The 22,691-nt window shown below is 46.1% G+C and overlaps 1 protein-coding gene across 1 annotated transcript in view; it reads right to left on the bottom strand.

The window, feature by feature from the left end:
* The window catches only part of PIWIL2 (piwi like RNA-mediated gene silencing 2), a 2,549,426-nt gene that overhangs the window by 1,809,910 nt on the left and 716,825 nt on the right, over positions 1-22,691 (bottom strand). Inside the window, exon 9 of the mRNA XM_086944806.1 lies at positions 334-458. Within this exon, the coding sequence (XP_086800932.1) occupies positions 334-458 (125 nt within the window). The remainder of the gene's footprint in view (positions 1-333; positions 459-22,691) is intronic.

Raw genomic sequence — 22,691 nt, 5'->3', positions numbered from 1 at the left:
TGGTAAAGATGACCTGATGCGTAATGCAAAAAGGAGTTTGACACTTCATTTCTTTGCCTGATCGGAGCCAAAAATCAAATCATTGGTGTGGAAGTACAATAAAAAAAGAACTCCTTTTCATTATACCCACGTGCCTGAGTGCAACGTTGTCCCCTGAAAATCATTAAAGATCCCCTGTGACAGCACAATAGTCTATTTGATATTCACAATATGAGCAGCTAATACACCCAGCTACTTTAGTTAGGAGAGTGCTTGCTGCAACTCCCTAGGACTGCCAAATCGGTCATGCATGCCAGAATCCCTTCTCCACACAAAAGACGTGCATGGCCTTACCGTCTGAAGACAACATTGTAGAAAGGGATACACAGATCAGATGTAGGCTCCAGGATCTTTGTCATCTGGATCTTGATGTTTATCTCTGTGTCATCAGTTCGACGCTGACTCTTCAAATTAACTGTCTGTGCACAAGGACAAAAAGAACTACTTCATGTTTAGTCTAAAGCACAGACTTGACTCTACAACCTTGTTTATGTAGCCCTATCTATAGGACACTAGAAACTGCTATGATACCAAGAACTACTATGCCAAGTCAAAGACCCAAAGTGTTTTGAAGACTGATTCTGCATTGTAATGAAGATGCAAGCTCACAGCCCCAGGGTGGTACAGCATTTAAACATGGATTGCAGTTTCTATTAAAGAACAGATGAAAGGGTAAAATCACTGCTTGTTATAATGGAAGAAACATACAAGCTCACCTGTCATAAAATTGCTATGTTTTAACTGCCAGTTATTATGGCATTTGCATCAATAAATACACAGCAATGCATTGAATACTTATAATCGACACAATGTCCACCCAGGAACCCTCCAACTTGGAACTCTACTATTAACCCTAAGCATTTTATCATTAAGAACAATATATTTCCTGGAAGGACAAAAAAGTAGGTCCCCTAAATAAAAATCACATCCTTCAGTTTAGTTTTAGCTAAAAATCTAAATGACTTTCGAAATCTTGTGCTAACGACAATGGAGTCTAATGTCAGAATATCATTTGTGTCAGTAGCTAAAGAAAGGTTGCAGAGGCAAACTACTGATCTGTATAGAGGGGTATAATGATGGACATGAAAAGTGTGTTTGTACCAAGGAAGATCAACAGCATCCTATGTGCGAGAGTAAAAAGAAGTTGCTTCCTGCAATGTCTCTTATACCTACAGCCCACTGCTCCTCATTTTATACTTGTGCAACATTCTCAACAAACTAGAGTACTTTGCAAAGGAAAAAAATAAAGAAACATTGTGCCCATACCCTGCCATTCACCAGGTCTTATCTTGGATTTGTATATGTCCTGTAAATTTCTCAGTCTACCAGACCGTATACGTGTTAATGATTAAGTCGGTAAAAGAGTCAGAGACAAGAAGTGTGTCCGCGTAAATAGGAGAATGAATTACAAAAGTACGTAAAATTAAGTTACCGAGAATAATTGTGGATCTTCAGTGTTCATAACTAACTGATATTCCATCCACCATAGTATACAGAGTGACTCATCATATTCGCACCAGCAGCGGCTCCTCCGCTATGCTGGAGGAGCGTTGCCCCCAACTGCTTGCAGAGCAGAAAAAAAAGTATAAATAAAATGATAACTTTGTTAGTATCATTTTATTTGTCTTCACTACGGGGCTGGGTTAGGGCGGGAGGGGCTGGGATCATAGGAGTAGCACTGGTTTGTACGCTCCAGGTGCATGACTGCTTGGCCGGCCATCTTGAGCCGGCCAAACAGTTTTGCGCACTTTGCATCTTCCCCGCCAGGTTGTAATACACAGCCTGGTGAGGAACCTGCACAGTCTCCCTGTCCGCGTCTGTGGTAACTGGCTATGGGGAGCCTAGGTGCTACCTGGTTCAGACCTCCCCAAGTAGAGCGGCAACGGAGACACGGCGTCTGTTTAAAAGGTATCAAAGCCTCACGGCCAGACCAGCTGTTGTAGGCTCCCTCTATCAGGGAGGCTGGGCAGGACGCATCCGAAAAACAACGGTGAAGAGAAGTGTTTCATTCACGATCAGTAACAAACATTATTCCTTGTAGTGTACAAATACAGCTAATAATATTTATATTTACATAATGTACAGCAATTTTTTTTATGCAAGTTCCACAATGAAGACAAATTAAACAAAGAATGAAACTACATGAAAAAACTATACATGAACAGAAATCCAACGGTACACTCACACTCAGACATACTTAACATCAAGAATACATATTAAAAAAAAGAACACGATTAAAACACACAATTGTATGAGACATTTTTCCCCTTTTTTAGATATTAAGGTTACAATATTTCAACTGTGTGTATAATTGTTTCATTTAATGTACACAGATAATTGTTCAATGCAATTAACAGTGAGATGCGCCGACGAGTGTTTCGGTACAGCCACTCCAAAAGTATGGGGGAACAAAACCTCTATGAGGACGCTGTCGATATTCAGAGTTCAGTGACATAAGCCATCTGACGTGAGTAGGTAGACAAGACAAATCTTTACGGAGCTCGCAACTATATTTGGGAACTGATCTAGTTGCATATAAAGCCTTTAAGGAAGGTATTAGTATCTATATCACAGGTATTTCCGGTCAGAGACGTAGCATTACATGTCACGACCGGGCCAGTATGGGTAAATAGGATTGCGCAAACGAAATGCAAAACCTCACAAATTGTTCCAAACAATGGGAACATGGCTCAGTCTCAATGGGGAGATCAGAATATTAAGAAAGGCGAAAAGCCTTCAGAACAAAGGGACTCTCGAAAAGTGAGACCAAATTCAAGGTCTCAATGCAAGATTAAAAAAACAATCCAAAGATGAAAAATCCATGATAAATTAAATATCTCGGTCAGCAGTGAGTCGGCTAGTCAATCTCCCCTTTCCAATGGTACCTCTGCCTAGTGACTCCTCGCTTGGAGATAGCCACAAGAGCAATTCCCAAGCAGGGATCCAACGACCAGGCACCAGGGATAGGGGGAACGAGCGGCTTACCCCCTATAAAATCTGAAATACTTTTGGCTGCATTTTTACTCTATTGTGGGTGCATAAGGCCTGTAAAGAGGTAACTGAGAACAGTGTTCCTTATCAAGTTCAAAACTTAATCTTGGACAAGATTTTTTCAAGAAAAACGTCAATAATGCCGGTGACCAAGACTGCAAAACATTAATGAAGCATTGAAAATGCCCCAAAGCTATATCAACATTTACTTTAAAAGTAAACTGACTTAAAGGGCACATAACCCCACGGATACCAGTAACACCTTTTTATCCCATACTCACACCTCATACTCCAGGATGGATGACATATTCATTCCTCGCGCATATGCTCACAGAGTACTTGCGGCAACAATCCTTTCCAGGGGCCTTTTAGACTATTCTCCGATGGCCATTCGCCTTTTGATAGGCCCGAGCCGACCTCATTTCAGGTGGCGGCTCTCGGCATGGCACTTGCAGATCCCGGCGTACCGCACACACATTCACAAAGCGCTTTCAGAGTACATATCACATAATGAAGAGATGGTGTCCTCTGCCTGTATCCTGTGGGAGGCTATGAAGCGCACGCTTCTGGGGAGGGGGGGATTAACCTTAGTTTCTGTGCATTTGAGCGCAAGTGGCAGAAACAGGCTCTCATCCAGATAGAGCCGCAAATCATGACACAAGAGTGTCAGGTTCGAGATATAGATGGGGTGGCGAAGCGTCAGCAGCTGCTCCTATTCCAGCAACAATATCATAGCGAGCTAATGGATGAGGTGTGGGGAGCTACGCAGAGTAGAATTTATCAATGGGGCGACAAGTCCGAGGACATCTCTATAGACTATGCCAACAGGCACAAGCACACACTCAACTTTCAGGACTTCGTGACTCTGACAATGTGCTAGTGACAGACCCAGCGGTGCTCGCTGACAGTTTTGCTGCCTATTACCATTCCCTATACACAACTCATAATGTCCTTGAGGTCTCCGAGACTGAGCAGTTCTTTGACGATATTCCCCCAAGGGCCCTCTCCGAAGAGGCTCCGGGGTCCCTCTAGGCCCACTGACACTAGAGGAACTGACCAATGCTTTGGCTGAACTGCGTATTGGGTAGGCGCAAGGACCCAATGGTGTCCCCAGTGAAATTCACAAATCCTATAAGGCCCCGTTAGCCCCTCATTATCTGGCGGGCGTTCCAGAAGATGCCCAGACTACATACATCCCCCTCGACTGGAGGTTCGCAGCAATGGTGGTGTTTCAGAAACAGGATCGTCCTCCAGAGCTCCATGCAGCTTACTCGCCAAATTTCCTTTTAAAGGTGGAGTCGAAGTTCCTCACCAAAGCGCTTGCCACTAGACTCCTGGCCCATCTCCCTATCTGGATTTACCCCTCGGTGTGCCACACGGCACAACATGCGTCAAGTTCACAATGCAATTGCCGCTGTAGATCGCCTTCACTACCCTGCGGCCCTTCTACTGGCCAACATCGACCAAGCGTTTGACAGTTGGACTTATCTCTTTATCATCCTTGAGCGTCTAAATTTAAGCCCCAAATTCATATCATACAGACGCAAGTTACATCATGGGCTGACTGCTTCAGTGCATGTGAGGGCTTCCTTAAGGTTTAGAAAAGACCACTTTTTTGTATAAAATGGCTCTTGCAGCATGATGTTGGGAAAAGGAAAAAACAATAACGTATGTTCTTACAAAAAAAAGTAAACTAACAAACTATCCTTAAAAGTTTCCTTGTATAGAAGAGCTCTTATGAGGGCCGTCTGAAGCATTAGAGATTGCACGCCCATCTAATTATATTTGCTATGGCTCTAGTAAATGAACTAACTACAGATAGTTCAAGGCGTAGTATTTGAACAGAAATGGCTTGGCTCATGGTGGTAATCTTACGTAAAAACGTCCCTTCCTTAAGGTTTAGAAAAGACCACTTTTTAACAGGAATATATTCTAATGCGTAGATTAAATTTGGGGGGCTCTTAACGCAATAAATTTCAGCGCGGAGATACCCCTTCGGGGGTCGAATTGTAGCGCTATACAAAAATACAAATAATAATAATATAACTGGTAGGGTATCTCCCCCCTCCCCAATTGGGATGCCCACTTTCCCCACTACTGTTCTGCTAAGCCATCGAGCCGTTGGCAGCATAGGTCCATCTGGAAGCCCTGATTGAGGGGTTCAAATGGTCTGCTGAAGCTTCAGATCGAATAGCCCTATACGTAGATTACATTATTTTCTTTATGACAGACCACCACAGATCCGGGCCATGAATCCTTCAAATATGCGGATATTTTGCGAGACCTCGGGTCTATTCATTAATTCGAATAAATCCACACTATGGCCTCTATGCGGGTTCTCCGGCTATTATAGATGGGCTGCGGATCTCTCATGGGCTCAGGTTGGCATGAAATATCTGGGCGTCTTCATAACGGATAGAAAGGAGGTCTCCAAGGCTCGCAATATAGACACGGTTCTCACTAAGGTCAAAACTGAGCTTAAGTCATGGGCGGGTTTGTCCCTATCCTTGTACAGCTGGTCAGCAATTTATAAGATGATCTCTCTTCCTCAGCTCCTGTATCAACTATAAAATCACCCCACCTCATTCCGCAGATATGGTTGAGGCAGATCAACTTCATGCTAAATGGGTTTCTGTGGGGGTCGGGTGGTCAGATTAGCACTTAGCTTCTTTTTCTCTCCACTTCTCATGGGGGCACTGAGGTCACCAACATATAGTCATACCATGCAGCCTCTCATCTACAAGATTTAAATGACTGGTGGTATGGCCCAAGAGACGAACCAGCATACGCTGTGTAGGGGTGGCTGCTAGGAGACCTGTCCTGTGCAAGTATTCATACGCCCGCCCAAATTCTCACTCTTCCCCCGGCCACCAAAGTAGTGCTGGCAACATGGCAACGTGTCTTAGCCGTATAGGGTGGCTAAATCGTTTCATATGTGAAACCCCGCTATGGTGTAACCGCCTTCTCTCACATTTGCAACATTTACAGGGTTTCCAGGGTTGGGACCGGATTGGGATTTCCTCACTGGGGGTCGTTTTCCAAGGCCTCGCCATCAAATCCTTTTCAGGCCTACAAGAAGACTACTCCATGCAGCGCACTCAATTTGACAAATACCTACAGTTCCGTCACACCTTCACTACCTATCTTAAAAACCTCATGGCCCTCCCTGAATTTAGCCCATGGGAGATTTAGCGGATCATAAAATCTCCAAAATATATCAAACACTTGTCACTCACAGTGCGTCCACACTGGAATCTCTCCGAGAATCCTGGGAATCTCATATAGGTCCTATCGACAACTATGACTGGAGAGAGGCTCTAGAGTCCGCCAAGGGATCCGCAGTCTCCTCGCACTTGCACATGATACAGCTGAAATACCTGCATAGAGTATTTAACACACGACTGAGGCTTTTAGAGCACAGCTCATTGCTTCCCCAGAGTGCCTACTCTGTGGGGCGGAAGAAGCCATTTTCCTGCACTTGGTATGGACTTGTCCTGCCCATGATAGGTTCTGGAAGGGAGTGTTTCGGTGCCTGGCTGGGATACTGGGGGGACCATCCATAGTACACCACAGCTAGCATTATTGCATATCTCGGAGGATGTTGGGGGTAACGGGAACAAACGCCACCTACTGTTTTTGGTTCTGACCTTGGCAAAAAAGATGTAGCCGGATCTTGGAAAGCAAACGCCTCAACCCTATTGGGTGTCTGGAAGCGAGGATTAGATTTCTGCATGGGGTTGGAGGAGCCAGTATTTAAGGCTCGGATGCACTCAAACATGCACGCATATGGCAATGCTGGGCTGATTATAGAGGTATTGTCCGGACCTCATTGACACCACAGACCACTTCATCGGACTTAGAGGTTCTGCTCCACAGCATATGCATGGCTTATGTATACTGCCAACAAGTAGATGACAGTAGATGAGAGAGATGGACCAACAGGATAGCGACACAAGGACATGGTCATTTCCTAGCGATATTGCTCCTTCTACCACAGCTTCTTTTTCTGTTATTTCTTTCTTCTCTTTTTTTTTATCTTGGTTCTTTAAATACAATAGTATCCTACTATTTACTTATGCCAATCCTATATCTTAACCGGTACATGTATAAAATGGCTCTTGCAGCATGATGTTGGCAAAAGGAAACAAGCATTTGCAATGCAATAGGTCTCGCAGTTGTTAGAGTTTGAGCTATTGGCATTGTAAATAGCAATGCCTTTTATTTATGTGCTGGTTTTTAAAACATAAATAAAAGGCATTGTCATTTACAATGCTAATAGGTTAAACTCTTGCAAATGCTTGTTTCACGTGGGTTCACGTACATGAGCAGGATCATGCTATACTCTCATATACCAATAGAGTGAAGCAAGTTTACCTGCATCAGAAGCTTGATTTCTTAATGAAAGCAATGGAAAATGCACAGCCTAAATAACCATCCAAGAGGTAAACATTTTAACAAACTAAAAACTCATATGTGTATGCGGCTTTTTCTTTTCGAAAGAGTGCTTTGCATAACTTTTAAGAGAAGATTGATTTGGTGCGCCGCTGTAAATAACATTGATAAAACCAGAATAGGAGTAGTGTGACGGTTTTAAGCATAAAGATTATATAAGTAACTAAATATTCAAGATTAGAAATGAAGATGCGTTTAGTGATAAAGGCAAGAAGGAGAGTAGGTTATAAGGATGCAAACAGACATGCCCCCCCCAAAAAAACAATGCAATTAATCACAAAGTTTCTTAGAACATTTTATTAGGGATTTCAAATACAATACAATAGTGGGAAGTGAATTTCACTTACAATCACAAGCAACCACATCCACTTCGTCTTAGTCAACGATCAGATGGCAAACGAACAGCTAAAAAATAGAACATAAGGGTTGTCTTTCAGCAACTAGCCCGGATAACCCATTGTGTAGTAACAGGAAACCTTAGAAAGAACACCAGTTAATACTGTTGTATAATCACCAATCACTCCTTAAAATTAATATTATACTTATGAGACAATAAGTTTTGCGTTATCCAAGTAAAAGCACCTGGGTAACAACCTCTGCAAGAGACCCCGCAGCAGAGCCGACGAACAGAAACAGAGGTGAAAGTGGCAAGTTCATGGACCACCACACCACTATTCCCCAGACAAGAGAAAAGGCGACTCAATATTCCACTTTGGATGTCTTAATCAATAAATCAACCACGAGATTGAGAATCACTATTCCTGCATTCCAGAGCGAGCTACTGAACCACTGTGGTGCTTCGTCATACCCAATCTACACGTGCATGAAAATGAAGCATGCAAGTGCCTGCTGTTTTTATTTTCATGCTCATCAATATCTATAGAGCGTGCAGTACAGTCTGGAGGGAGAAGGGGTGCTCAGCACATAGTATGCGCTTCAGAGCACAGAACTACAGCACAACACTTCTACTGTAACAATAAATCTGTGCTGCTGGAGGCTGTTTTCTCTCGAAACAGCTTTGCCCTCTATTAAAAAAGTATTATCTATTTGAAGAATGCAGCCAGTTTAAAAGCACAAGCAGACCGGAGAGCATTCTTATGCCATTGTACACCTTTGGACAGGGCGCCATTACATGTTCATAGTGAGGCAAGAGAGTGGATTATCTACGTCTTAATTCCTGTTTAAATTATTGTGGAAAAACAAGTGGTGCCCACAACACAACCAACCTAAAAATAAACCAAATGGTAATAAAAGCCTTCTACCTTCTTTATTCCCCAAAACTAGAATCATACAACATTGTTTAATAATACATCGCCACTCAATGACCTTTTGTAGTTCGGACTGGACTGTTCCCATGAGGCTCAGGGTCAGAGCTGATTTGCATATCGCCATTGTCTAACCCAGGGTGGTGTGGAGTGCAAAATAACGATGGATTTAGGCCCAGATCCTTGGACTGGGGTGAGTGTGTGACATTGATCCACATTCTGTCCATCACTTGTGTTTGCAATTTCCGCCCTAAGTGCGCTGGAGATGCTCGCAACCAGAAGCCGCATCTACCAATGCCTTGACAAATCCAGTAAACTACTGCATAGGTTATGTCAATAAGCCACAAGGCCAACCCACAAACCAAGTGTCAAAGGCCCTGACGGGGATTTACTCATAGAGCCCTCATTAATTGCAGGCAGTTTCGCTGACTACTGCAGACCACTATATACAGAGCAAGATAGTCTGCCAGCAGCCACAATTCAAAATGTATTGACGACTTTCCCCCCTGGGCCTTCACAGACTACACTAGAGCTTGATGCTCCACTCACAAAGGAAGAACTCACAGTGGCCACGGCCGATCTGCGCCCAGGTAAAGCCTCTGGCCCTAAATATAAATGCAAATGTAGTAGTATTTGTAAAGCGCACTGAATCGACCCCTGAAGGGGTATCTCAAGCGCTTAAACGCATACCGCTGTGGAACCCTTCCTGGCTTTTCCCTGTGAAGTACCCACTCGTGGGCACCTTCGTGAAGCCAGGCATCCAAGCGTTGTTGGGGCCGTAGTGGGGATTAAGCAAGCTTCCCATGTCAATTCTTCAAAATGTACATGCCACAATCGGGAGCCCCCTATTTGGAAGCGTTACGGACTGCAGAACTCCACTCCTCTTACTGCCCGATCTCTCTTCTAAACCTAGAGGCCAAATTGCTCGCCAAAGTCTTAACCAATAGGCTTATGCCTTACATGACAGACCTAGTCCACCCGGACCAAGCTGGCTTCATGCCACAGCGCGCTACATACCACAATATCAGACGTGCCCACAATGCTATAGTTGCTGCCGACCACCAGGGAGCCCCAGACGCCTTACTCCTGGCCAATATAGATAGGGCCTTCGACTCCATCAGATGGACATATCTTTTCAGCTCCTGCAATGGCTAAATTTTAGGCCGAGGTTCTTTAATTACATTAGCCTATTATATACAGATCTTACAACTGCAGTGCGAGTAGCTAGCTTGGTCTCTCCTCGTTTTCCTATCCATGGAGGCACCGGCTAAGGCTGCCCTCTATCGCCATATCTTTTCGTATTAGCAAAGGAGCCATTGGTGGCATGGGTGAAAATGGACGCCCAGCAGCGGGGTTTCGAATGTTCCCTTAGGATATCGGAGAGGATCACGTTATATGCAGATGATATTTTGTTCTTCATAACCAACCCACACATATAAGCCCCCCCCGGCTCCTCCTCATATTGGAGGTGTTCAAGGAGACATCTGAGATCCATATGAATACTAATAAATCAGTCCTCTGGTCATTGCTGGGCATGCAGGTAGTGGGAACATGGGCGAGGGAACTTACAATTGCCACAGATGGCATACATTCAGGGGTATGGAATTTAATAAAATACCTACTTGTCCATAGGGCAGGTTGCTTCATAAATCTACTCGTCCTGTAACAAAATCCACTTGTCCCTTTTGGGCAATGTAATACGACGCCAAATTATGAAAGCAATCTCATTACATAAGATCTTTGAAATGGCCTCTCTGAATTTGCCAGGGCTCATACTATAGTAGGATTTGAATACTAGCCCTTCTATTAGGTTACCATGTTTCTGCAGATCTACATACTGGGGGCTGAAGGTAATAGTAAGCAACATTTCCAGGTTTCAAAAGCCCTTTTGAGTCTGTGCAAACCTACTATCTTGCATGTTTTAAGGGTTTTCACCAACTATTCCCTAAACTTAGAGTACCATACTGAGAAATTTTGGGAAAGCACTCCTGGTAATGAAGGACATAAAACTTCTTCCAGGGTTAGGAAAAAAGTGGTTGGAGGAAAGCGAACTTGCAAACCCTAAAATTTTCGCATGAGCAAATCTACACCTGCAGATTTGCTCATGCTAAAATGCAGTTCACAAATATTTTCTAGGAGTACTATTACTTGGCCTCCTTCGGTAAAGTATTGAGGAACTCACGAAAGCCTTATAAGTGCATTTAATGCAAGGACATGGATTCACTTTTGAGACTATCTAATAATTGGGCTCCTAAGTAAGTCTGGCGTTAACCATGACATTTTGTGTTTAATTCAATTCTGTCTCTCCCTATCAGCTAGCTTCACTGTGAGTGACAGCATCCTGTTCTTTCACAAGAAGCATATCGACACACAGTTGTTTTGTTCAGTGCCAGGAACTAATGAGGCAATGTGTGCTTTTTGAGACCAATTTCTTTTTGCTTTTGCCAATGTTTGTTATAATGGTGAGGGCCAGGCGGCTCCCACACCAATAAGGTTTTACAAAAACATTGCCAAAACAAGTCACGCATTGACAAAACAAAATGCTGACTAACAATTTCAGATCTACTGGCTTCACCAATGCTTGTTTATTTGTATGTTTCCCATAATCTTATTAAAACTGTTTACACTGATTTTACATTATGAATATTTTGGGGAAATACGAACATACATCAAATCATTTTACTAAATGAAGCTGCAAAGAAGTGTCACCTAGAATTTGACAGTAGTTTAGTGAAATGTTTTGCATTTTTTTGTTAACATTTTATTTTGAAAGCAAAGAATCATCAAACTTGATTTCAAGCTTCTGCAAATATTTGCATCTAAATAGAGAGCATTCTGGGAGCATTATACATAGCCTCATATTGCTAAACATTGAAAACGTGGGTACACATTTTTATACTGGAACCACTGTCAGTAGTGCAGTCTGAGCTGAACATTTACTTAGAAAGCTCACCCTAATAATAAAGGAGTTGCATTAATGAACCATGGATACAAGTTTGAACAGCAATAACACATGGACACAAATATTACCTTAACTGCAGGTAATGACTTTCCCTGATCCATAATGTGGTACTGTAAACTGGCAGCCAAAGAGTTTGTGCTGTAGGGGTTGGGCCTACTTGTCTTAAGGACAAAATACATATGACAACTTGTTGCCCGTGACCCCAAACAATATGCCCCGGCGTCTGGCTATAGGAATTCCACATCCCTGTACATTACCTTGGTGTCTTTTTGTCCATATCGGAGCCCACTGCATGGCAACACAACCTTGCTCTACTGACGGAACGGTTACAGACCAAAGTAAAATCATGGTCCCACCTACCCTTACCATTCTTGGCCACTCCGCCATCTTCAAGATGGACTCCCTGCCTAGTCTTGAAAAACCACTCATAACCGATCTCGAACACATGGTTCCGGCAAATCAATGCCATACTAAGTCACTTCTTATGGGAAGGGGCGCAAGCAGAGTAGCATTACGCACATGTGATCAGTCCACATACTGTGGCGGTATTGCAGCGACAGACATACAGCCTTATTACGCGGCAGCGCACCTGCAAATACTAAATGAGTGGTGGTACAGTGCCAAAGACGATCCAGCATATGCGGTTGAACACCTGATAATGGGGGACACCTCTATCCACACATACCTCTATAATGAATCAAAGGTCCAGGCATTACCGTCTGCAACAGGAGTAGTGTTCAGGGTTTGGAAACAATCACAGCAACAAATGAGGTGGTTGGGTAGACTAATGCAGGAAACCCTGATATTGTGCAACAGCCTTCTTCCTCAGATAGCCACATTGCCTGGGTTCAGAAACTGGGATGACATTGATATCTCTATATTGGGGACTGTTATACGGGGGAAGACACATACTTCCATAAACTGCAAACCGATTTCAATATGCCACGTACACAAAAAGTACCTCCTATTCAGACATGCCATGATTCTATACATAAAAGACCTAGAGATACTCCCAGAATTCAACCCCTTGAAAGTCAAACTGTTCATGGGTGAAATGGGTGACCACAAAATCAACAAAATTTGTCGAACCCTCATCAATAACAGTCATACCTCATTCACCATCCTCCGGGAGACATGGCACACAGAAATTGGTCCAACTGAAGACTATGACTGGACTGAGGCCCTGGAGTCCCCTCGCAGGGCAGACATTTACTCTCATATACATCTCATTCAATTTAAATGCCTACATCGGGCATACTACACATGATATAGACTATAGCGGTCCAGCCTCATGCCATCCACCAACTGCCTTAACTGTAACGCTGCAGATGGCTCATTCCTTCACACAGTTTGGTGTTGCTCTATGCTTTCTAGATTCTGGCGAAGAGTCCTCTAATGTTTATCCAAGGTCCTTGCTTGTGATCTTTTCATGTCCAAATTAGAAAACAAACTCTTCTTTCTATATCTTCAGTAAAACTAAGAACTCAGTTCAAAAGTAAGCATTGTTTTTTTACAGGTAAATAAACTCTTCAAAGTTGTGTGCCTTTACATACAATGCAATGCTATGGACGGAAAAGACATGCATGCATAAAGGTCAAACACAGTCAGTTTCAGGGGTTCACCTTCTGGGTTTCGGACTACAGTGGGCCAAGGTCTAAAGTACTACCAGCAGTTCTTCTGGAACTGTCCATGTTTAGCCAGCATTGGGGGGCTGGTGAGGGTGGTAGCTGTGAGCACTACAGAGAAGGGCGGGGGGCACCTGGAAACAGGCTGCACAGAGTGACTTGGGAACAAGTCCGGGAGGTCCCAAACGGGGGCTTGGGTTAAACAGGTCTTTAAAGCAAGGGTCACAAGCCAGCCAGAGCAGCGCCGACAGCAATAAGCCTCAAAAAGAACAGCCTGGGGCCCCAGGAAGACCAAGCAGGCGACGCCTGACAAGGGAGAAACACAGAATCATCCCAGCCCTCAGGACAGGAGCAGGAAGGTTAGGAAATGCCCGGACACACCACGAGGGGGTCCACGCACAAACCTCCAAAAGCAATAGCAACATACATAAACACCATGGAGAACAGGCACCCGAAGGGGACCAGAGCTCCCTAGCAGAGCGCAAGCTATACAACAGCTACCACTACCCCACATAGGGTATGTTAAGTCCCAAGACATGGGAACCCTCTTTGGAAGAACTTCAGCAGCAGAGGAAAAATTAAAGAGCCACGGGGAAAAAAACCCCAGCTGAAGGCTTGTCAAGCAGCCCAAAAGAAAAACAGATACCTAATCTCAGGGTTAGGTCTGTGCAGACAACTCCAGCAAAAAAACACACAGGCAACAAGGGGCCGTCCAGCAGCCAACAATGCCATAGTCCCAGCAAGGAGGACTCAAATGGCCATAAAAAACACTCCACAGCAAGGGCAACCGGCTCAAAAGAAGGTCCAGAACCAACTTGACTCAGCAGTCACTAAGGAGGGGAAGGAGGAGGAGGATAAGGCGGAGGGGGAAGACGGAGCCCTGCCAGGAACCTTTGGATGGCAGAGTCAGTGGGGGCATGGAATTACAGGCTGCCATCGAATGGAAGATCAATCAGCGGGTCCAGCACATTTTCAGGGAACACTCCGTCCCAAAGCCAAGCATGGCAACGAAGGGCAACTAAGGAAGCCATGGCCCGGCCCAGCACCTCCGAGATGTCCAGAGCGGAGCGGAGTATAAACGCCGCTAGCTCCCGGCCATCCAAAGCATGATGCTGTAAGTCCACCTGAACAGTCTCTTGGGAAGCTGCGGATCCCAAGGACTCAGCCAAATCCCACAAACAAGAGCAGGCCCTAGCCAACACACATGAGGTGTTAAGGGCCCGCAGGGCAGCGCTGGTCGAGGCCAACATGTTGGGCTCCCAAGAGTCAAGCCAGTGGGTCTCCCGGGACAGCGGAGTGAAAAGTGGCGTCAGGAAAGGAAAAGCAGTCCGCAAAAGTGGACTTGAGGCAGAGGAGTGGAGGGAAAGACACACCGGGTCCGCGGCGCCGAAGGTTTTGGGCACCGGATCCCCCGAGGCAGGGCGCCTCCAAGCCCCCGTCAGGGAAGAAAGGAGCAAACCCTCAAAAGGAAGCAAGAGCTCCCTCCTACCAGAGCCCTGGTGGAGAACCTCCAAGAGATGGTCCACCGGGAAATGAGCAACCGGGTCACCCATGCGCAAAATGCCCACAGCCATGGACACCCCATGAGCGAATGCTGCACCCGCCTCCGTAGGGCCACGCGGTGGAGAAAGCAGCTCCTCCGTAGGCGACGGCTGTAAACTAAGGCGGCCGTCCCCGAAGCCAAGCGGGCGGGCAAAGGCCAGACTTGGAAGTCAGAAGGAACCGAAGAATAGGGGACCTGCCGCTCCTCTGGCAAAAACCTCGGCCACGGAAACGGCAGGGAATCGCCATTCGATGACGCCGGTGAAAAAGAAACCACGCAGCGGCCTGTCTCCGGGGAGGATGACACCAGTAGGCACCCAACCTCTGGAGAAGAGGAAGCATCCGTAGACGAATCCGCGGCTCGCCTCCTATGTGGAGCCGTAGTGTCCGCCGCCTGAGGCAGGACGTCAACAACATAAGGGTGCCGAAGGGGATGCCGGGTAGGTCTCCTCCAAGCCACACTGCGCCAGGGACCGGAGTGGAGCCAGAGCCGAAGTGGCCAAGGGGCGGCGCCGGGATGCCGACTCATCCTCCGCTGAGGCAGCCGCCTGTGAGGAAGAACGAGAGGGACTGGGGGAGTGAGAGGAAGCCCTTCGCCAGCCTCGGCCCAGGATGTGACGGAGGTGGTCCGGTGAGCCATGCAGCAGTGGCAAGGGGCGGCGCCGGAACAACGCCGACTCATCCTCCGCTGAGGCAGCCGCCTGTGAGGAGGAACGAGAGGGACTGGGGTAGAGACAGGAAGCCCTCTGCCAGCCTCTGCCCAGGATGTGACAGAGGTGGTCCAGTGACCCATGCGGCAGCATCAGGGCTGATTCAACCTCAGAAGAGGCAGCCGCCTGCGTGGAGGGGCGAGAGGGGCACTGAGGGGGACAAAGGGTCCCCGCCCAGCCTCGACCCAGAGCGGGACGAGGAGGGTGCCGGCGCCGTGGCAGCGTCAGCTCAGCCGTGGCTAAGGCCTTTGCCTGTTCAAAGGGCAGAGCGGGGCTCGGCGATGCGATGCGACCCGAGCCCCGGTGACCTCCTGCGACACAACAGGGACTCCCACAGGAGTTTGTGGCGAGGCAGAGGCGCTGTGGTTCAAAGGAGGGAACCCCAAGGAGCCGCACCCCAACAGCACCTCATCCTCCAAGCCTGAAGCCGAACAAGTCGGTGCCGGAGCCACTGGCGGCGCCACGGATGGCCCAGGGCAAGGGAAGGGATCTGCTGACGCACTAGGAAGGGAAGGAGGAGGAGACGCCAGCGAGGCCTGCAAAGCCGCCGCATATGTCTCCATCTTGACTCCCGACGCCCCTTCACCGGGAAACGGTGGATAGGAGGACGACACGCAGGCTGCGTCACCACGCCCCCGGCAGGCAGAACACAAGCCCCCGTGGACACACTGCAACACTTACCCACTGGGGACAGACGCTCTTGCGACATCGGAGAGGGGCGAGGACGATGACAACTGCAGTTTCTGAAGCAGTCTGCCGAGGCTGATCGAGGGGATGAAGCCGACCTCGAGAGACGCGCCGAGAGTAGTTTCATCCGGCGCTCCCGCCGTCACTTCGGCTTCAACTGTTGGCACGCCTCACAATCAGTGGTGCCGTGATCCTCTCCTAAACACCACATACAAATGAGGTGAGGGTCCGTCACCGACATGAGACGCCCATAGGACGTGCAAGTCTTGAAGCCCAAATGCATTCGCACACTATTCCATCAAAAATAGCACAGTGAGGAAGAAAAAAGGGACCCAAACAGGCACGAGCAGAGACCAGATCTGCATTGCGCACAGAAAAGGACAAAACTGACGTAGGCGTGCCGGGGTGGGGCTTATGTGACCTTGCTGACCTCACGTACACACGACGCCTGGGTGGAGTCGCATGATGCCGCCTGCCCCTGGCACGCAGGGATGCTGTGGCAAAACGTTTCCAGATCCAGTCTCACGCCTGGGGATAATTCTACGTTAAGGAATCTGTGGCTAGTAGTCTTTATCAGATGCAGTATTTAAATGTTTCCTAGTTGAGGAGGATTCTTGCTACAGGTTCCTCTGGTTTTGACCACAGCGTTCGACTGACGCTCTCAATGTTATTTAAGACAAGTAAGTCTTTATATGGACGTATGCATGCAGTGCATTCCTCTATGACCAGGGCCTTGCTTTTGCTTCTAAATTGTTCCAGGATACTATGGCATCCCTGGGTGTCCAGGTACATTATTCTTCTCCATATAGGCCAGAGGCAATTCTGTTGTGGAGACCATGACTTAGAGCAGTCCTTACCAGTTCGATTATTCGGTACAGGGCGTATTTGGATCCATCAACCCATATGGGATTCAACGGGCTGTTAATAACCTACCTAAAAGATCTCTGGCTGGGCGGCCACCATACTAAGTACTCTTTGGCATCAAAATGTTTGTTCCAGACCTTGGTGGTACACACATTCTGGAAGAAGCCCTTTGACATAGATAACTGTTGTGCTGTTTTACAAGACGTGCAAACGTTCAGTGACACCCAAGCCAACAAGCAGTTGATGACTTAAAACGCTGTGAAATTCAAGGAGAAACTTCCAGCTGGATTCCACAAGTTGGGGATCTTTTGCAAGAGAAGGGGGCGGGAAAGAAGAAGTTTGGCCCATCATACAGACCACTGGCGCCAGTCCTTGGCATTGAATGTACAAGAACTATATTTTTGCCACTGCTTCCTGGTTCTAAAGAAAATTGTTTTGTCTCCATTGATAACAAAGTTACATCATGTGGCCGATTCTCAACGCTACCACACAGGAAATTCCTCTACAGCTGGTGAGCCTCACCAAAGTAGTTTCTCCCTGGCAGGATGGGGGTGGAGAATGCATTTCAATCCATACCTACCTCCGCCACAACTACCAGCAACACAACCGAAGTGAGTACTGTTCTTACTTCTTCGACTTCTGCAGTTGACGTTTATACTGATCCACTGTATGTGGATCCACAGGTTTTGGATATTTCAAGTCCGGTTACAGAATGGGAGCCTCCTGTTTTTCAACTAAGGGCTTCTGGGTATTACATGCATGAAGATGATTTTTCCTCAGATGATTCTTCCATTCTAGGCACTCCTCCAGCATATATCTGTTTTTTTCTTTTCACAGCTAAAACACTTATCTGGTCCCAACTTGGATAACCCATACCTTGGTTTTCCTATTCCTGTGGATTGGATTTGTGACAGTTTCTTTCATGCCGAGTAACACCATCAATGCTGATGGTATTCCCCTCCTGTGCTGGCCCCGATTAATTCCCATTGTTCATGACGAGCTCAGCTCGTCATGAGTGTACGAGAGAAGTACCTCATGACGAGCTGAGCTAGTCATGAGCATCGAAGGTGTTAATGGCAACGACCTTCCAGAACAATCTGCTGCGGAACTTGTCCACCGAATATTACTCCCACACAAAATTATTCACATAAGCTAAAAGACACCTGGCCCTTGTGAATATTTCAGGTGTTCAAGTAACTGATGGAATTGTTTGGGATAAAGTCCCTTACAACATATTCGGTCCTATGGAGATCCTGCAATTACCATATGTATTTAGAGTTTCTATGGGGAGTGTGATAGTACCTGGGTTACATTCAGATGATTGGGATGGTAAAACTGTAAACCCCATGCTTTAAGAACTGAAATTGAATCAGAGGATTTATACCCTCATTCTGCTAACTATGGTGAGATATTCTGTTACCACCATTATGGACATCACTATTTACACCGAGCTAGTGTTTAATGCATACTTGTTAATTACACACAATGGGAACATTGTCCCACTCCCCTCACCAGAGTTTTTAAACAAAGATAAATGTACATTTTTTTCAGGATATAACAGTTAAGATCCAACATCCTTTTATTTTAAACTTTTCCCTACATCCCAGAAAAAATATACGCTTACACAAGCCAAATTAATCTCTACGGAATTATGTGTTGCATAATTGGCTATTAGAGGCTATGAATCTTGGAAGGACCCCACTGATTTGAAACCCATTTGAGGCAACAAATACTGGTAGGTCCAGGGTAAGGATACTTTATGTCAAGCCTGCCTAATTTCAACCCAAATGATTTTCCTAAATGATACTGTTCAACAAATTACAGATCTAGGATTGGCTAAGATTAAAGAAATAAAGGCACCAACCATTCCTTTCTTTACACCATTTGACAACTGGCAACATTTAACTAATTTTACTGCTGACCAACTCAATAGTATGTTACAAAATGGTACATTTAACACCCCCTTTTAAGGTCCTCATGGGTGATTACTGTGGCCACTGGATACAAAGGATGTTATGCCCGTTTTTTGAATTCCACCTGGGTTTTAAAGCTGGTCCATCTGATATCGCTATTCCCAATCCCAACACTCAGGAATTGTTACTACCTATTCAGTTGAAAATTTGTGTCAACAATAGCCAGAATGCTCCACACTATCTGTAGTGAAACAACAACTTTCCTATTGGTGGACATGGACCAATCTGATTTTCTGTTGGGTCCTAAATCTCTGCATACTAAAAGATTTAGCAATGCTCCACACAATGAAATTTGGAAATAGTCACAAATGGAAGCTGCTGCACGTTTAAGACAAACTGCTCAAGAGAATTTAAATAAAGTGCTTGCAGTTGTTGATAACAGTATTAACACGTCATCTTTTCGCATCTACAATTTGAATAACAATTTGTCATTTGTTACTAATATCATGCAAAGTGACATGTCATCATTGTACCATGGAGAAAGTCAGCTTAGATCCATCATGCAGTTTAGCTGGATCCTTCAAACCCTTACAAATAGTCACATCCCTTGGTATTAACTTAATTCCAGCCAGAAAGTCATCATGCCTTTCAATCTGACATGTTAACAATGACTCATGGCATAAAAAGACGCAACCTAGGCAATTTGTACATCTCAAGAAGTTAGAACAGCTCCCTTACACTATAGCAAACCCTCTTCCTCTGTATGGTTAATATGTGGCGCAATATCTATGCCAATTTCAACATTTCAATTTTCAGCTTGCATGATACATTTCCCTGTCTGTAGATATGAGCCTCTCTGAGGCAGCTTCATTCATGAATTATAGTCCCTCCTATGTTATTATCATTGTGAACACACCAATAAGGAGGTCTTCCTTACAGTAAAGGAATGCCACTCTTCTATCAGACATTCACTTATTTGTCAACACATTATCACTCTGAATGAATGAATGAATGTGGATTTTTAGAGAGCGAATTGCTGCCCTGGGGCGTCCAAGCGCTAGAGGAACCTGTTGGAAGTCTGAGTGAGGTTTGCAGACCGGGAAGAGTGAAGTAGAGCTGAGTTTATTAAAAAGATTTGAACAGGTGTGTTTTTAGTTGTTTGCGGAAAGAGGCGAGGTCAGGGTTGGATCTCAGATGAAAAGGAAGGGAGTTCCAGATCTTGGCGGTATTGAAGGCAAACATCCTTCCGCCTGATCTTGTCCTTTTAATTCTAGGGACTGTTGCTATAAAAGCCTGGCTAGAGCGCAAGTCTCTGCCTGGACGATACTGGCTAACTAGGCTACGAGTAATTTGAGGCCCCGAGTCCCAGAAGGCCTGGTGAGCAATACACATTGCCTTAAAAGCGACTCTCTTACGCACTGGGAGCCAGTGTAGGCTGGTCAGTGCCTCTCTGACTGACGATCTGCGTGGGATCTGCAGTAAAGTGCGGGCAGCGCAGTTTTGTACTAGTTGTAGTCTCTTTAGTGTGTACTCTGGAGCACCCAGATAGAGGGCGTTGTTAGAGTCCAGTCGTGACTGTATTATGCCCTGTATGGCTATCTGCTTTGCCTCCATTGGGAGCAAAGGGAGAACTTTCTTCAGTGTCCTGAGCAGTCCAAAGCAGGTGGCTGAGAGCTTTGTGACCTGGGTGTTAAGTGAAAGACTCCTGTCCAGCCATACCCCAAGGCTTTTGATGTTTTCTTTCGGAGCCGGGGGGGGGGGGGAGGGGGGGGAACCTAGACAGGTGGGCCATAATGAGTTGAAAAGGGTCGGATCAGCCGGGCCCAGGAGCATAAGCTCCGTTTTGTCACCATTGAGCTTTAATGATGACAGAGTCATCCAGGCCTTCACCTCCTCAAAGCATTTTGTTAGTCCCCCTGGAAGTGGCTGTTGAGCCTCCTGCGCTAGTGAGACCACCAGCTGGGTGTCGTCCGCATAGGAAATGATCTTAACTCCATACGGACGAACTACCTCAGCCAGTGGCCTCATGTAGATATAAAAAGCGCGGGGCTTAAAGAGGAGCCCTGGGGGACTCCAAACTTCAGGGGCATGCTGGAGGAAGCTGTCTGTCCGTCAAACACTTGGAACGACCTGTTGCTTAGAAAAGATTTTAAGCAGAGCCAGGCCTTGTCCACAATGCAGACGCTCGAAAGACGGTTCAGTAGGGTGTTATGACTGACCGTGTCGAACGCCGCGCTGAGATCAAGGAGGATCACTGCCACTGATCCTCCTTGATCAAAAATTTTCCTTGACTCCTCGATGACCATTAGGAGGGCGGACTCTGTTCCATGCTTAGGTCTGAACCCTGTCTGGGTGGTATCTAACAGCTGGTTATCTTCAAAAAAGCTAACCAGCTGGAGATTGACATACTTCTCCACGATTTTACTCACCCAGGGTAGCAGGGAAATCAGACGATAGTTGGCAAAGTCCAATGGGTCCAGGTTTGGCTTTTTTATCAGTGCTCGGACCATCGCCTGTTTCCAGGTAGGAGGGACGATGCCAGAAGCGATGGAAGCATTCAGGAGGTTCTTGATGATAGGTAGGACCGTCTGAGATGCTAGCAACATGGCTTCTGGGGGTGCCGGGTCAGTTGGAGATCCGGATTTTACTTTCCGAGCCATGGACTCAACCACTTCAAGATTTATGAAGGGAAAGTGGTCCGGCGTGGGTGAGGAGGCTAGCACGGGGTCTGACCCCCTGGTTTTATCCTGAACTATCAGAGGAGTGGTAGTGCATGGGAAGGAAGTGTATATTTTGTTTATTTTGGCCGAGAAAAATTCAGCCAGGTCGTTGCATTGGGAGACAGATTTTTCCTCTTATACACTGGGGGGGGGGGTGATTTTGTAAGTTTTTGCAGAGTTTGAAAGATTTCCCTGGGTTTAGATTTTGCAGCTAGGATCTTGTCAGAAAAGTATGCCGCTTGAGCAGCTTTTACTTCCTTTTTGTATGCTTGTATTTCCTCTCGATATCGAGTTTTTTCCTCCATGGAATAGTCTAAGCGCCATTTTCTTTCAATTTTTCGGCATTGGCGCTTTTTTTTCCTTAGGTCCTCCGAGTACCAAGGTGCTGTTTTGTGGGGACGTTTTACCATAGATTTCTTAAGAGGGAGGATGGTTTCGAGGGAGTGCAGGATCCAGTTCTCATAAGCCTGGTATGCCAGACATGGATCTTCATTATTAGGGGGAAGTTCTTTCATAAGTTTATTTTTCCATTCATCCACTGGTATCCGCGCCCAGGATCTGGCATGTCTTATCATAGGTGTTATCGGGATGGGTTTCTGGGTAGACCAGGTGAAGGGCACCAAAAAGTGGTCAGTCCATGGGAGGGGGAGTGGAGGCCCCACCACGAAATCCACACAGTTACTGAACACTGGATCTAAAAGGTGTCCTTTCACATGAGTTGATGATTTTACTTGTTGGATAAGTTGTAGCGCTGCCAGGTCATCGGCTAGTGTAGTAGCCGTGGGATCCAGCGGTGAATCAAAATGAAAATTAAGATCGCCTAACACAGTGTAGTTGGCGGCAGCGCTAATGCGTGGCGCCACTATTGCTGGTAGGAGATTATGAAATTGTTTAGGGGGGCCAGGTGGGCGATATATCAAT

This window comes from Lissotriton vulgaris, chromosome 11, assembly GCF_964263255.1.
Source record: "Lissotriton vulgaris chromosome 11, aLisVul1.2, whole genome shotgun sequence".
NCBI lineage: Eukaryota > Metazoa > Chordata > Amphibia > Caudata > Salamandridae > Lissotriton > Lissotriton vulgaris.
This window is presented reverse-complemented; position numbering and strand designations above follow the sequence as displayed.